The 14,421-nt window shown below is 38.1% G+C and overlaps 1 protein-coding gene across 1 annotated transcript in view; it reads right to left on the minus strand.

Annotated features, from left to right (window-relative positions):
- LOC136262034 (neural cell adhesion molecule 1-like) overlaps positions 1-14,421 on the minus strand; it is a 57,172-nt gene that overhangs the window by 15,917 nt on the left and 26,834 nt on the right. The window contains exons 5-8 of the mRNA XM_066056163.1: positions 8,310-8,447; positions 8,053-8,256; positions 2,107-2,244; positions 1,850-2,053 (exon numbers count right to left, since the gene is read on the minus strand). Of these exons, the coding sequence (XP_065912235.1) occupies positions 1,850-2,053; positions 2,107-2,244; positions 8,053-8,256; positions 8,310-8,447 (684 nt within the window). The remainder of the gene's footprint in view (positions 1-1,849; positions 2,054-2,106; positions 2,245-8,052; positions 8,257-8,309; positions 8,448-14,421) is intronic.

Below are 14,421 nucleotides of genomic sequence, written 5' to 3' on the forward strand. Positions count from 1 at the left end.
CATCACAGTACCAGCTACAGACCAGATCATGCCATATGTTCAGACTCATCGAACCATTTTGTAACACTGACACCTACAAATACTCCTTTATACCATCAACATCAAGGCAATGGAACGTACTACCTCGCTACATCTTTGAAGCGGAAAACACTGACATATTCAAATCTCTGCTACGTAACTATTATTTTGCAATCAACAGCTAACATTATTTATTATATTATATCTGTGTATATTCTTCTGTTTGTGAAGTTTTCACAGCAAAATTAAATAATGTGAAATTCGTAGCAGAACATTCAATGAAGACTGGTTGAATGGTATCACTTTAGATGAAGGTAGTAGTGAAGAACCTTCAACAGCCACCAGAAGAGAGGAAAAGTACAAAAGACGTTGCAGACATTCGACAGGTACTAATTGACTACTGTATACGAAATCCAATAAGTGATGATTGATGCATATAACTAGTCATATTACTACGCACATGAATACAATAGACAAGTACCATGTAGTAAATACTTATTTCCTGTAGACATGCATGTTTACCAAATGTCCACCTCACAAGGGTATGGATAGGATGACATGTGTGGATTTATTGACTGTGTTATCATTGGCATCATTTTCAGTTGAAAATCCATTTCTGCTTTCTTCATATGCTCCTCTCTTTCCTTCTCTTCTTGCTCTAAACGTATGCATTTTTCCTCCAATTCATCATCACTTTTTTTCTGTGATGCTAACATTTGAGTCATGATGCCATTGTAACTGATCCTCCCTTGTATGCTTCCTAGGCTTCTTGTCTTTCTGTGATGCCATGCTACTTGTGCTTTCACTACAACTTGATACATCAGTGCCAGCAACAGACATCCTCTAAATTGCTCTAATGCATCTTCATTTTTCCCTTACCAACCTTATTCACCTCCTGATCATCATCATCATCAATAATACCCATTGTGCCAGTGCTAGAATCCAATGTGTCTATCACAAGTGGTAGCTTGGTAGCTTGGTAGCTGGTCTACCATCTAGGATTTTGTCCATTGCTTCTGTATACTTCCACGTACAACGATTATTTCCTGTTTACTTATTCTTGTTTTTCACCTTCTGGTACTAACCCTGTAGCTTTTTAACTTGTTCTCAGCACTGCTCTAAACTTTTGTCATACCCTACATCCTTTAGTTCCTTTGATATCTTGTCGTAAACTTCCCTGTTATGTTTACATCCCTCTAGTTGTGTTTGTATGGCGCCTTCACCCCATACTTCAACCAAGTTCATGAATTCATCTTCTATCCAGACCGACATGATGTTAAAATAAACGGAGGGCTAACGTACTGTTACAGTAGAGTCCACAAGCAATTGTATATTCTAGTTCATGGATATGTACAGCAACCAACCATGCCAGCACGGCAAACAGTGGTGTACTCTGTTCGGTTGTAGTAGCGCAGTTTGAACACGATTTGATTACTGTTCAGACAGTGTAAACTGAAGTGCACCAAAATGATCTAAACTGTGCTTGTATGTCATGTGAACAGGGTGTAAGTGTTTCTGCTGCAAGCCCACTAGTACTATTATTAAAGTGGATTTCCAAAAACCCAGGAAATTTCCTCTCTATTCAACTGTACTGTGGTACAAATTTTTCACTACAGTACAATTTTAAATTCATCATCAAACTTGAAACAAATTTAAAGAAGTAGGCATCAGTTATGACTCACATATACAGTGTAAAAAAGTGAAATGAAAAATGTGAACAAATTATAAGAAGCGTATTGAAGATTGGATTTGTTTACGTTATGCCACCCCATGAAAACCTAAGCTGCACTTTGATCCTGTGATCTATAATTACACTATTATTTGTACTCACTATCATCATCCACTATTGTAATTCTAGCCAGACCAGGAGTGCCACGAGTAACATCATCAGGTAATGATCCATCCATGATAGTAAGGGTAAAACTCTCATCATTTTCAATTGTGTTATTGTCAACTATTGGAATATTAAATGAAACACTGGTTACTCCAGCAGGAAATGTGACAGTGTATGGTCCAGAATCATAATCAACACCTCCTGTAATATTCTCACTGTTAACATGTTGTTAAAGGTGATGTTGGTCTACTCACCAGTTGCAGTAATGTCATTACTTCTAACCTGTACAGTAATATCAGTTGATGATGGGTTACTGAGAACTAGTACAGGTTGTGCTGGTCCATCATCTTCATCAACACTGTATGTTGACTGGTTGAAGCTCACAATAATCGCTATAATGGCAGACAATTATTGTACTAGTATAAGCAATAATTTTTTAGCCCTGCTACATGACAAGCTACATATTATTACAGTCAAGCTAATCACTAATAGCCTTTGTACCCAGGAATAAGGATTTATATGGGTCTATCAACATCCCAAGCAGTTGTGTTCCTAAGCTGTATTTGGACAAAGCCAATTGTGTGAGGCATCAGTTATTGTCATCCAAGGTTCGTTATCATCTCCATAATAATCCAAATGCATAAGGCTTTAATTGCACAAAATTCATCCCCTATTAGTAAGTAAAGTATATGGCTTTCTGCTTAGATTTCAACTTTACGTATTCTGTTTGTTACAAAGCCCTACATCCAAGTGACAATTCATTGATTACCTCATTTTTGTGTTAAGGCATAACTTGAACAAAATGCTTTAAACCACAAATAACATTCAGAACTATCTTCTAAACTGTTTGTCTGAAGTGTCCCTCAACAAAGCTTTGATTCATTTTCATTCACATAAGGAAAGGACATGCCTCTTTTGACTCAAAGGTATATGCAATATTTAGTACCCCACAAGGCCCATGCTTTCATTTTTCGGTCTTTACAACCCCCATACAGCTTATTAGGAAAACTATTCACACTGTAATCGGAAATTAGTTTCACCTGTATTTTGTAATGGTGCTTCAAATAAGTTTAACAAGTTAGCAGTGAGGGTTAACTACAGTCATTACTGTGGTTGACCACCAGTTCCTGTCATGTGCAGATGAATAAATTATGCTGCATAAGCACAGATAGGCCTGAGCCTATATAACAGTCGGCCATCATGCATTTACTGACAATTACCAAGATTGTCACCCAATTCCTTGTTTGGTCTGACATTTGTCAGGTCAGAGAAGGTTGGGTGAAAGCTGTGGTTCTGACTTGCATTGTTACCCTTGTTGACATAATAACAATTTTCTGTTGCTTAGAGATTAAACTAACTAGGTGGGGCTACTGTACACCATAGTATTTTGAGGAAAATAGTGTTGTTGGCTGATAGGCTGGCAGTCATGTCAGATCAACCATAAAGCTGGTCTGACATTTGTCTGATCGTTACTGAAAAATCATAATCACCTCTGTCCATTATGCCCCCTGCATAAGTGCGGTACAGTTGGACAAAACATTTCAATAAATCACCAATATTGCCTACTTAAGTGCCCGCAATACAATTATTGCATGTATTTAGCCTTTGTAATGTTATCACATAGGCAATATTATTGCATTTTATAGTAATTATCACACTTATCTTCTAATTTGTGTTTATTCTGGGCCTCATATTTAATACATTTGTGCGTACTATCACTAACCATCTCAGTAGGTTAACTTACTAACTTAAAAACTTTCTTGTAAAGTAATTCTCAGTGAAAAGAAGCACTCATATTGACAGTACAGATTTTCCAAACTGTGTAATTGTGTTTCAATTTTCAAATGCAATAATGCAATAATTGCATTAAAAGCTCATGTGATAATTGCATGTCACAAATATCGCCCAACCCTGTCATTTGGAAGTTGATTTTTTATACTCACCTCCACCAGGTAGTGGCCAATTAAAAAAAAAAAACCATGGGTCAAACTAATGTGTGAACTGAAGACCTAATAACCACCATTTTATGTCACAATAATAAACTCATGGGTGGCATGTGTTCTGACAAGTGTCTGCCTTCTGTGTTTAAACTTCACCATTCCTTTTATCTTCAATTCCATGGTCGTCATCTTCTTCATACTTGGAAGTCATACCAATGCATTGATTTTCCATATTCACACTTTCCTAGGATGGGGATTCATCTGCTCAAAGGGGCTAAAGCCATAGAGCTAAAGTTTCTGTTCAAGATTGAGATACTCTAATAGAGCTGTCAATAACTCCAACAGAACAGTCATTTTAATCGGGGAAACTCCGTCAGCCCAAAGGGGTTTCTCAGCTATGCCCTGAGAGCATCTACACTATAGGCTCAAATCAACACTCAAATAGCAACCAGTTAAAATTAGAAGGTAACTAAGTGGCCTATATACAAAAGTAACTTATACATATAGTTAATGTATTATTGATAATAATTGGAATGTCTGAAATTTGTGAAGAGTTGGTTGAACCTCCCCTTAAACTGTTTTTCACCCAGATGTGTTGAATCTCCCCTTTTTACTTCATCCGAAGCAGTCAGCTGAGCTGTCGTGCATTCTGGATACTGAGCAGTCAGTTGACCCACTGATTGTAGAGCTACAATATTCTGTGCTAGCCAACAGTGCAGATGTCTCTCCCACTGTCCTCAGCTGTTTATCTGCTGCTAAGGCTTCAGCTGCCAACGTTCACTCTGCTAAATTCAAGAACCATGCACATCATGATTTACGTCATACTCATGTTGATTATCGGGAATCAAAATTCGAGATATTAACTGTTTGAAATAATTTTTTAGACATTGTCATTCTGGAGCAAGCTGGTCCTTTATGGAAGAGATTATTGTATATTGTATAGCCTCCCTGAGAAACAGCTGTCTTTCTTACTACGTGTTGGTTGTGATACTCTACCAGCTCCTATGAACCTGGCTAGGTGAAACATCATTACTAGCCCCAAAACAAACCATATCTTGACTTCCTTAAATGACTGGATGTCCTGTTGCTCTTGATCAAGGCACTTATACCTGGAGACATGGTACTACAGATTCTTGTTCACCGACTCCAACAGCACTTACCTGACAATTATAAACACTATGCTGACCTTCCTGGCAGTGTTTATTCTAGGACTTCTCCTTTGGGGGTGAATCAGGAATTTGGGGGGTGACCAGGTGAAAGTCTGTTTGCCAAACACTGGTTAGTCATTTAAGGTTGTGTCATGAGTCACACAGTTGATTTTTGTGATTGGGTGAAGTCAGATTGTATGGTTGGTAGAGCTTGATGCATGAGTATAGTCTAATACCTAGGCACCTGCATCAGGGCTGCCCAGAGAAATTAAGAGGCCCAGGGCAAAGAGTTAAACAAGGAGGGTTTCACTCTGAATGCACAACTTCAACCTAGCTGTAAGTCGAAGACCAACAAAAAAAAAAGGTCATTACATGCTCACAATGACAATAGCTGCCCTCGCCAACTATATCTCCTTATTTATAAGCTTGTTACACTGCTCCTCTGAAGAATACTGTGACTGCTCTATTAGAGTATCAAGGTCTGACCGCTCTATTAGAGTATCAAGATCTTTTAAACAGATATTCAAGGGGCCCTTGATGGGTGGGGCCCAGGGAAAAATGCCCCGTTGCCCTCCCCTGTGGGTGGCCCTGACCTGCATGCATGTATACATATTCTATTAGTAATGCACTGCATATCAAGTGTTGAATCTTTACAATTTGTGTGAGATCAATATTGACCATCATGATACCTCAAAGCACTAGAAAATTACAAGATCTGCATGGGTGGATGTCTTCTAAGAAATAATTTAAAACTTAGGATGTTTGAAATTAAATACTAGCTATAGGGCATTTTCACAGTTATAGCAAACCAAGAAGTTTTTTTTGATATTAAATCTGGGGGTATTTGTGCTGGCTGTGCATACCATTTTGAAAGTAGAAATTTTTACAAAATTACACTTTCTGATCATGAGATTGAAACCAAGGACAATTTTGAGAGTTAAGCATGCATTTTTTTCTATACTGGACAAACACGGGCACTTAGATATTGAATAGCCATCACTATTATGCATGAAGTAGTATACTAGGAAATTTTAAAAATTAATTGATCTGAAACTGAAAACACTTAAGGTTGCATATGCAAATTTTACCTGGGAAAATTTTATGTATTAACAACTCTGAAATTGAATCTAAGAGCATTTTTCATAAGTTCAGTGTGTCATTTTAAAAGCAAGCTTAACTTAAGTATTGTGTAGTAGTCACTCACATTTTTAGGGGGTGAGTCTGAGATTTTAGGACAGTGCTAGAATAAACACTGCTTCCATTATATCTTGCTAGTGTCTGCCCTACGGTAATAGAGCACAACTCTTTAATATTCTTGGTCCTATTCCATCAGTTCTCACCAAGGCTGCCTTTGTGGTATCTAGACTGACAAGGATGAACTTCATACAGGGAAGGTACTGTAAAATACAGTTCTGCTAGAGGACTAGGCACATCCAAGGTAAGGTTGTCAATATCAGTCAAGTTAGTAAAACTTTTTTCAAGACAAAAAATTATTGTTAAACAAGTTAGCATTCTGTACTCTGCTCCCATGCATGTCACACATTAAAAATGTCTGACTGTAATATTAGGATATTTGACTGCTCTACTAGAGTACCTCGACCTATCAAGGAAGTGTGGTACATGTAATGGACTAAGAAAGCGGTTCATCCTGACCTGCAATAAACAACTGGGTGGCTATGCATGGAGAAGCACTGATACACAGCTAGTACATGGTATGAATTGTTTGATGCTCTGTACCTACTCGTATATTGATTGCCCAGTATCATAGCCCAACCCAGGAGTCCAGCAGAAGCATCAAAAACTATGGTAGAAAGGGCAAACTATACGTCTACCTGCAAAAAATGACCTAGTTGCAATCAATAGAAAGCAAGACACGGCATTGAACCTCACCACGTTTCTCAGCAGTGAGATCAAAATACTCTAAAAAGGAGTCACAGCCACATGTGTAAAGCACTAGAGATATCACAAAATAAATTTCACATCTGAGTGTACCATGACTATTTACTAGTGGTTATTTCTTTAATATTTAGCATGTACTGCCCAATATAAAAAGTCATAACAAAGTCACTATGGAAATCATGGACAGCGTAGATACAAATGTAATAGCCAGCACAAGAAGCCAGAGATGCACTACCAGCTAATCAACACCTATAAGGTAGTGGAAAAAGAAATGGGACACAAAGGAGAACATTGGTAAATCCATGATATGAAATACTGCACTAAAGAAAAAGGTATATCTTAAATAATATCAAACAGTGAAGGAATAAAGTTTACTGTTAAGTGTAGTAGAGTTATGTTTGGCTGGAGGGTCTGTTGTCAATAGATAGTTAGTCAAGAAAAAAAGAGGTTAAATAAAAGTTATAAAAACTTGTTGAAAACATTTAGGGTTACTCTGAAGCTATATACGTATCCTAATCAATACCACCACAAAGAAAAGTAATGTGGGTTATTGACAAATTTTCCGCAGGAGAAAGTACACCTTGACCCCTACAATACAAAAGCTAAATGTTAACTTCAAGCTATGGCTTGAGGTTTGTGGGAGCATAGTAATCACTATTTTTAAATGTGCAAATAATTTGTGCACTTCTCATCCAAATGCAAACACTTGTAAACACAAATTTAACCCAAATTAGTCTATGAAAACAAATACTCAATAATATCAACTTGATTTGGGATATGATTTGAATAATTTTATGAAAGTACAATTATTTTTGGCTTTCTTACCTTTTGAAGAAACTTCTGATTTCATTTAGTTATTAATAATAAAGTACATATAGTGTCAGGCTTTGGAATTTAGCGCTTCTGCTGTAAGCCCACCAGTACCAATTTCAACATAGGTTTCCAAAAACCCAGGAAATCCCCTCTCTACACAGCTATATTGTGGTACAAAAATTTCACTACTTTAAATTCATCATCAAACTTGAAACAAATTTAATGAAGTAGGCATCAGTTATAATGACTCACCTACACAGTGCAAAAAAATGAAAAAAAATTTTTGAACAAATTAGACATCTTTGAAGATGCATACTGAAGGTCAGATCTTTGTACATATGAATGGTATACCAAATCATAAGATCATGTGACCTATAACTACACTATTATTTGTACTCACTATCATTATCCACTATTGTAATTCTAGTTCGACCAGGAGTGCCACGAGTAACATCATCAGGTAATGAATGACCCATGATAGTAAGGGTAAAGCTCTCATCATTTTCCATTGAGTTATCATCGTTTATTGGAACACCAAATGAAACACTGGTTACTCCAGCAGGAAATATAACAGTATATGGTCCAGAATCATAATCAACACCTTCTGTAATATTCTCACTGTTAACATGTTGTTAAAGGTGATGTTGGTCTACTCACCAGTTGCAGTAATGTCATTACTTCTAACTTGTACAGTAATATCAGTTGATGATGGGTTACTGAGAACTAGTACAGGTTGTACTGGTCCATCATCTTCATCAACACTGTACGATGACTGACTGAAGCTCACAGTAGTTTCTATAATAGCGGACAATAGTGTAAAAAAATATTTATTAGCCCTGCTATGTATGTGCCAAGCTACATAATTGCAATCACTAACCCTTTGTACTCAGTGATAAGGTTTATATGGGTGTACAGAACACACTAAATTCCCAAACAGTTGTGTTCCTGAACTACGTTTGGACAGAGCCAATGGTATGGGGTATACTCTATTGTAGTCCAACATCTACGTATTATTGTCTCCATAATAATTTGGGTGGTTTAACTCATTTTGCTGGCATTCCCACGAGTACAAAATAATCTGCTAGCACTAACTGTATTCCACCAGAGCTTTAAGAAACTGTAATGCATAATAATTTCAAATTATTTTCTGAACCATCAATCAAGTATTTTCAACAAGTACACAAAAAGTTGGAACTTTCAGCTAGAGTAGGGACCATAGCACATCGATAAAAGGTACTGAAACAAGCTGGAGTAGTGCATGATATTAAATTACAGTAAAACAATAAGAAGTGTTATATCCCTACTATGTTTAAGATACCATAACATAAATGCACAGACAGTTACTGTGAATTAACATCATGCATTACTCCTGTTTGTTTCAGTACTTTTTACTGATGTCCTATAGTCCCTACTCTAGTTGAAAATTCCAAGTTTTTTGTGTGCTTGTTTGTTAACTTTTTTTGTAATATATTATTATGACTGGTGAACCCACACATACCGTGAAAGAAATGGCGCCATGCACCACAGCTTTATCAATTATCATCTGAAAGGTGATGTCTTTATTACACTTCATTGTTAGCTATTCTAGACCCGTTACACAACATTACAAATCAAGAACTATTCGAAAAGCATCCCTACAATCCACACATACTGCATCAAAAGAAAGAAATGGGTGCACCCTAGTTACATCAATTATCGTCTGAAAAGTGAAGTATCCATTACACTTCGTTGTCAGCTATGTTCAACCCGTTACACAGTAGTACGAATCAATAACTGTTCGAAAAGCACCTCTGCAATCAAAGTAGCCACTGTAAAAAAATACGGACAATTTCATTATCTCAAACTGAAGCAATGTTGAACAGTGAAAAAATCAAGCCTGTAGCCTTAGCCAATATCGAGATATGCTTGTCTGAAAGCATTAGTCAGTCAGTCAGTCACTAGAAAATTCCATTAAATATTTTTTTAAATTCCATAGCAACTTGTTGAAAGCATTTCGGGTCAATCTCAAGACTTGGTTTTGCTTAACCAACACATAAACCAATACTGCTTCATCATTGCCTGGAAAAGTAAGGCTGGTTTTTGGGTGATGTATTTTCATGGTCCACACCTATACCTTTGTGATCCCTACTATGCCCTAAACATAAATGTGACTGTCTCTGGGAAAACCGGTTTTATCGCCCATTTAAAAGTATCGAGAAACGTCGGTTTTAAATATTCAGTGTGTTGTATCTGGCCAATGGTGGTAGCTACGCATACCAAATTTTCACACATTTCACAACAATTTCTTACCTTCCTGATCATCCACTGAAGAAGTGGTCAACAGCTAAGTTTCCTGCCATTTTAGATAGTTTTTAAACCGAGGTTGTCTGTATCAGGCGAGCTCCAGAAGGGTGGGAGGCTCATCTTGCCCTGGAAAGCGGGCAAGATGGTGTTCAAAAATTGAAAAGAAACGTGCTGGGATGAATTAGGCCACGTTATAGACCATTCAGGGCTCAGAACTGGCTAAAATGAAAGGAAATTTACAGCACAGGTCATTGTCCAACACCACGGAGCTGTATAGCCACACACAGCCATCACTTGGTTGGCCAGGGCTCCATCAAGACCCCAGACCATTCATACGGCTCACCACTGTGCTCTAAAAAAGCAGCCAGCAAAAGCAGACCACTTTACTCTGGTTGACTGTGGCAGTGAAAATTGATAGTGCACTCATTAAGCCTTGTGTTTGTGTGAAAAATCAAACTTCCTGTCTTGGGCGATAAGAATGGTTTTCGTAGATCCAGTCACATACAACTGTGTCACATGAGATCACGTGATCACACTAATATTACAAAGCTGTGAACTCTCTCCTCTGGCTGCTTTAAGTAGCTATCAGTGCTTCTTGGTGTGTTTCATGGCTGAAAATGGTAAGCTGGCTGTTCTGGTGTACCTAGCTATAAATCTATAGTTGTATGTGATTGTCTCTGGGAAAACCGGTCTTATCGCCCATTTAAAAGTATCGAGAAACGTCAGTTTTAAATATTCAGTGTGTTGTATCTGGCCAATGGTGGTAGCTACGCATACCAAATTTTCACGCATTTCACAACAATTTCTTAGCTTCCTGATCATCCACTGAAGAAGTAGTCAACAGCTAAGTTTCCCGCCATTTTAGATAGTTTTTAAACCAAGGTTGTCTGTATCAGGCGAGCTCCAGAAGGGAGGGAGGTGGAGACCCTGGAAGGTGGGCAAGATGATGTTCAAAAATTGAAAAGAAACGTGCTGGGATGAATTAGGCCAAGTTATAGGCCATTCAGGGCTCAGAACTGGCTAATATGAAAGGAAATTTACAGCACGGGTCATTGTCCAACACCACGGAGCTGTACAGCCACACACAACCATCACTTGGTTGGCCAGGGCTCCATAAAAACCCCAGACCACTCATACAACTTGCCACTGTGCTCTAAAAAAGCAGCCAGCAAAAGCAGACCACTTTACTCTGGTCGACTGTGGCAGTGAAACTTGATAGTGCATTCATTAAGCCTTGTGTTTGTGTGCAAAAATCAAACTTCCTGTCATGGGCGATAAGAACGTTTTTTGTAGATCCAGTCACAAATGATAATGACACTATTCTATCATACAATAGTACGGACATGACTAAAACACAAAACGGACTAACAAACGGACTGGGAAGAACTTGCCTGAAAATGTTTTTGGCCAGAGAAATTCACTGTATAGCTGCTAGAAAGAATTTAACACGCAAAAACGACCTGAAAGAAACCTCTGAACCACTCTGAGAACGATGTCGAAGTGTGCTCAAGCCAATAGTAAGCCCTGCACTTAAAGATAGTCTGAAATTAAATCGACCATAACTTTCGTCTAGGTAGTAGTACGGTATTGGAATAAAGATTAAAAGACTCCTCACATGAAGGCGAGTCGATTGGTATACAGTATGATGTCATCACACATACCAACAAGATGGTGGTTTGGTTTTTATTTTCGCGCGATAAAGAAGAAACAGCCTGAGACAAGGAGAGTTCCTTCGCTTTGCAGCGCGTGAGTTCTGTGTGTTACTGTGAAACTTTTTAGATACCTGATTAGGGTAAAGAGAGATCTTTTGAGTGGTACATACTGTTGAGCATTAATTGAAAAATGGCTTTTACATGTTTTGCACATAGGTCATACAAGCTGTTATTGTTTTGTCTCTTGTGGTTTTGTGGTTTTATAAAATAATTCAGATAACAAAGGGATAATTATTAAACTTGATTAAAACACTGACCGACAACTTTGCTGTCACAGGTGCTCACACTGGCAGACTGGCACTTTGAAGTTATCCCAGGGCTTATAAATGGCTGCTCGAACGCGCGTTCAAAGGTTTGTTTAAGGCTGTTGTTACGTGTTATCATAGATCAAGACACACGGTAGTGTGTCGTGCGGCCCAAGAAGCCTGCGCGCAACCCCGTGAGTATATTGACAGGAAGAAAGAAAATGCAATTTTCGCACCTCCGTAGCTCTGTGCTTCCTTGATGAAACAAGACAAATTTTGCTGTGTACATTCCCTCCAACTTCAGTACTCCACATTCCAAATTTGAGCGAAATCGCTTCAGGCATTCCTGAGATATGCGACTTCAAAAATTGGCTTAGTTTCTTCGTTTTTTTTTCCTTCTTCTTCTTATTTTTCTTCCTCTTTTTGCACACTTACAAAAACTGCTATAAAATGCAAACGCCATATCCGATTGCCTTGAAATTTGGCACACAGAAGGGAGGTATAAAGGCGCATCTCGGTACCAATTTTGGCTGGAATACCATAAACAGGCAAAGAGTTATGAGCGATTATGCACGAAAAATAACACCAATATGTTGTCATGCCTACAGGGTAAACCGCGTATGGGAAGAAGCTGAAAATCGGTGGGTGAATAGGTTAACTATTGAACCTCAAACCTTTTGTGGTTTGAAAGAAATCGAGCTAAAAACCAGGAAGATACAGCGAAAAAATCAACAGTGTGTAACGCAATCGAGATTAGCTAATTTTTAATTTTTTTATTTTATTATTATTAACAAGTGCGAGATCGAGATACTCTAATAGAGCAGTCATCCTAATAGAGCAGTCACCCTGAACAGAATTCAAGAGATCAGTTAGAAATAAGTAACCTGTATAGAGATCAGCTACAAACAAATCACCCTGTAGAGAGTTCAGCTACAAACAATTCACCCTGTTCAGACATCAGTTAGAAGAAGTTTTCTTGTAGAGAGTTCAGTTACAAACAAATCACCCTGTTGAAAGATCAGCTAGAAGATGTCACCTTGTAGATAGTTCAGTTACAAAGAAACCACCATGTAGAGAATTCAGCTACAAACTAGTGACCCTGTAGATACATCAGCTAGAAGAAGTTACCTTGTAGAGAGTTCAGCTACAAAGAAACCATTCTGTAAAGAGCTCAGCTGCAAACAAATCACCTATACAGAATTCAGCTACAAACAAATCACCCTGTAGAGAGATCAGCTAGAAGAAGTTACCTTGTAGATAGTTCAGCTACAAACAAATCATCCAGTAGAGAGATCAGCTAGAAGAAGTTACCTTGTAGATAGTTCAGCTACAAACAATTCACCCTGTACAGAGCTCAGTTAAAAGAGGTTTCCTTGTAGAAAGTTCAGCTACAAACAAATCACCCTGTAGAGAGATAAGTAAGAAGAAGTTACCTTGTAGATCGTTCAGCTACAAACAATTCACCCTGTAAAGAGATCAGCTAGAAGAAGTTACCTTGTAGAGAGTTCAGCTACAAAGAAACCATCATGTAGAGAATTCAGCCGCAAACAAATCATGTATAGAGAGTTCAGCTACAAACAAATCTCCCTGTAGAGAGATCAGCTAGAAGAAGTTTCCTTGTAGAGAGTTCTGCTACAAACAAATCACCCTGTAGAAAGATCAGCTAGAAGAAATCACCTTGTAGAGAGTTCAGCTTCAAAGAAACAATCATGTGACAGTTCAGCTACAAACAAATTGTCCTGTAGAGAGATCAGCTAGAAGAAGTTACCTTGTAGAGAGTTCAGCTACAAAGAAATCATCATGTAGATAGTTCAGCTACAAACAAATCACCCTGTAGAAAGATCAGCTATAGAAGAAATCACCTTGTAGAGAGTTCAGCTACAAAGAATCTATCATGTAGAGAGTTCAACTACAAACAAATCACCCTGTAGAAAGATCAGCTATAGAAGAAATCACCTTGTAGAGAGTTCAGCTACAAAGAAACCATCATGTAGAGAGTTCAGCTACAAACAAATCGGCCTGTAGAGAGATCAGCTAGAAGAAATTACCTTGTAGAGAGTTCAGCTACAAAGAAACCATCATGTAGAGAGTTCAGCTGCAAAACAAATCACCTGCAGAGAGTTAAGCTACAAACAAATCTCCCTGTAGAGAGATCAGCTAGAAGAAGTCACCTTGCAGGGAGTTCAGTTACAAAGAAATAAACCATGTAGAGAGTTCAGCTGCAAACAAATCACCTATAGAGAGTTCAGCTAGAAGAAGTCACATTGTAGAGAGTTCAGCTACAAAGAAACCACCATTTAGAGAGTTCAGCTGCAAACAAATCACCCAGTAGAAAGTTCAGCTATGAACAGATCACCCTGTTGAGAGTTCAGTTAGAAACAAGGAATCCTGTAGAGAGATCACCTAGAAGTATCGCCTTGTAGAGAGTTCAGCTACAAACAAATCACCTGTAGAGAGTTCAGCTACAAACAAATCACCCTGTAGAGAGATCAGCTAGAAGAAGTTACCTTGTAGGGATTTCAGCTACAA

This window comes from Dysidea avara, chromosome 7 (genome assembly GCF_963678975.1).
Source record: "Dysidea avara chromosome 7, odDysAvar1.4, whole genome shotgun sequence".
NCBI classification, from domain to species: Eukaryota; Metazoa; Porifera; class Demospongiae; order Dictyoceratida; family Dysideidae; genus Dysidea; species Dysidea avara.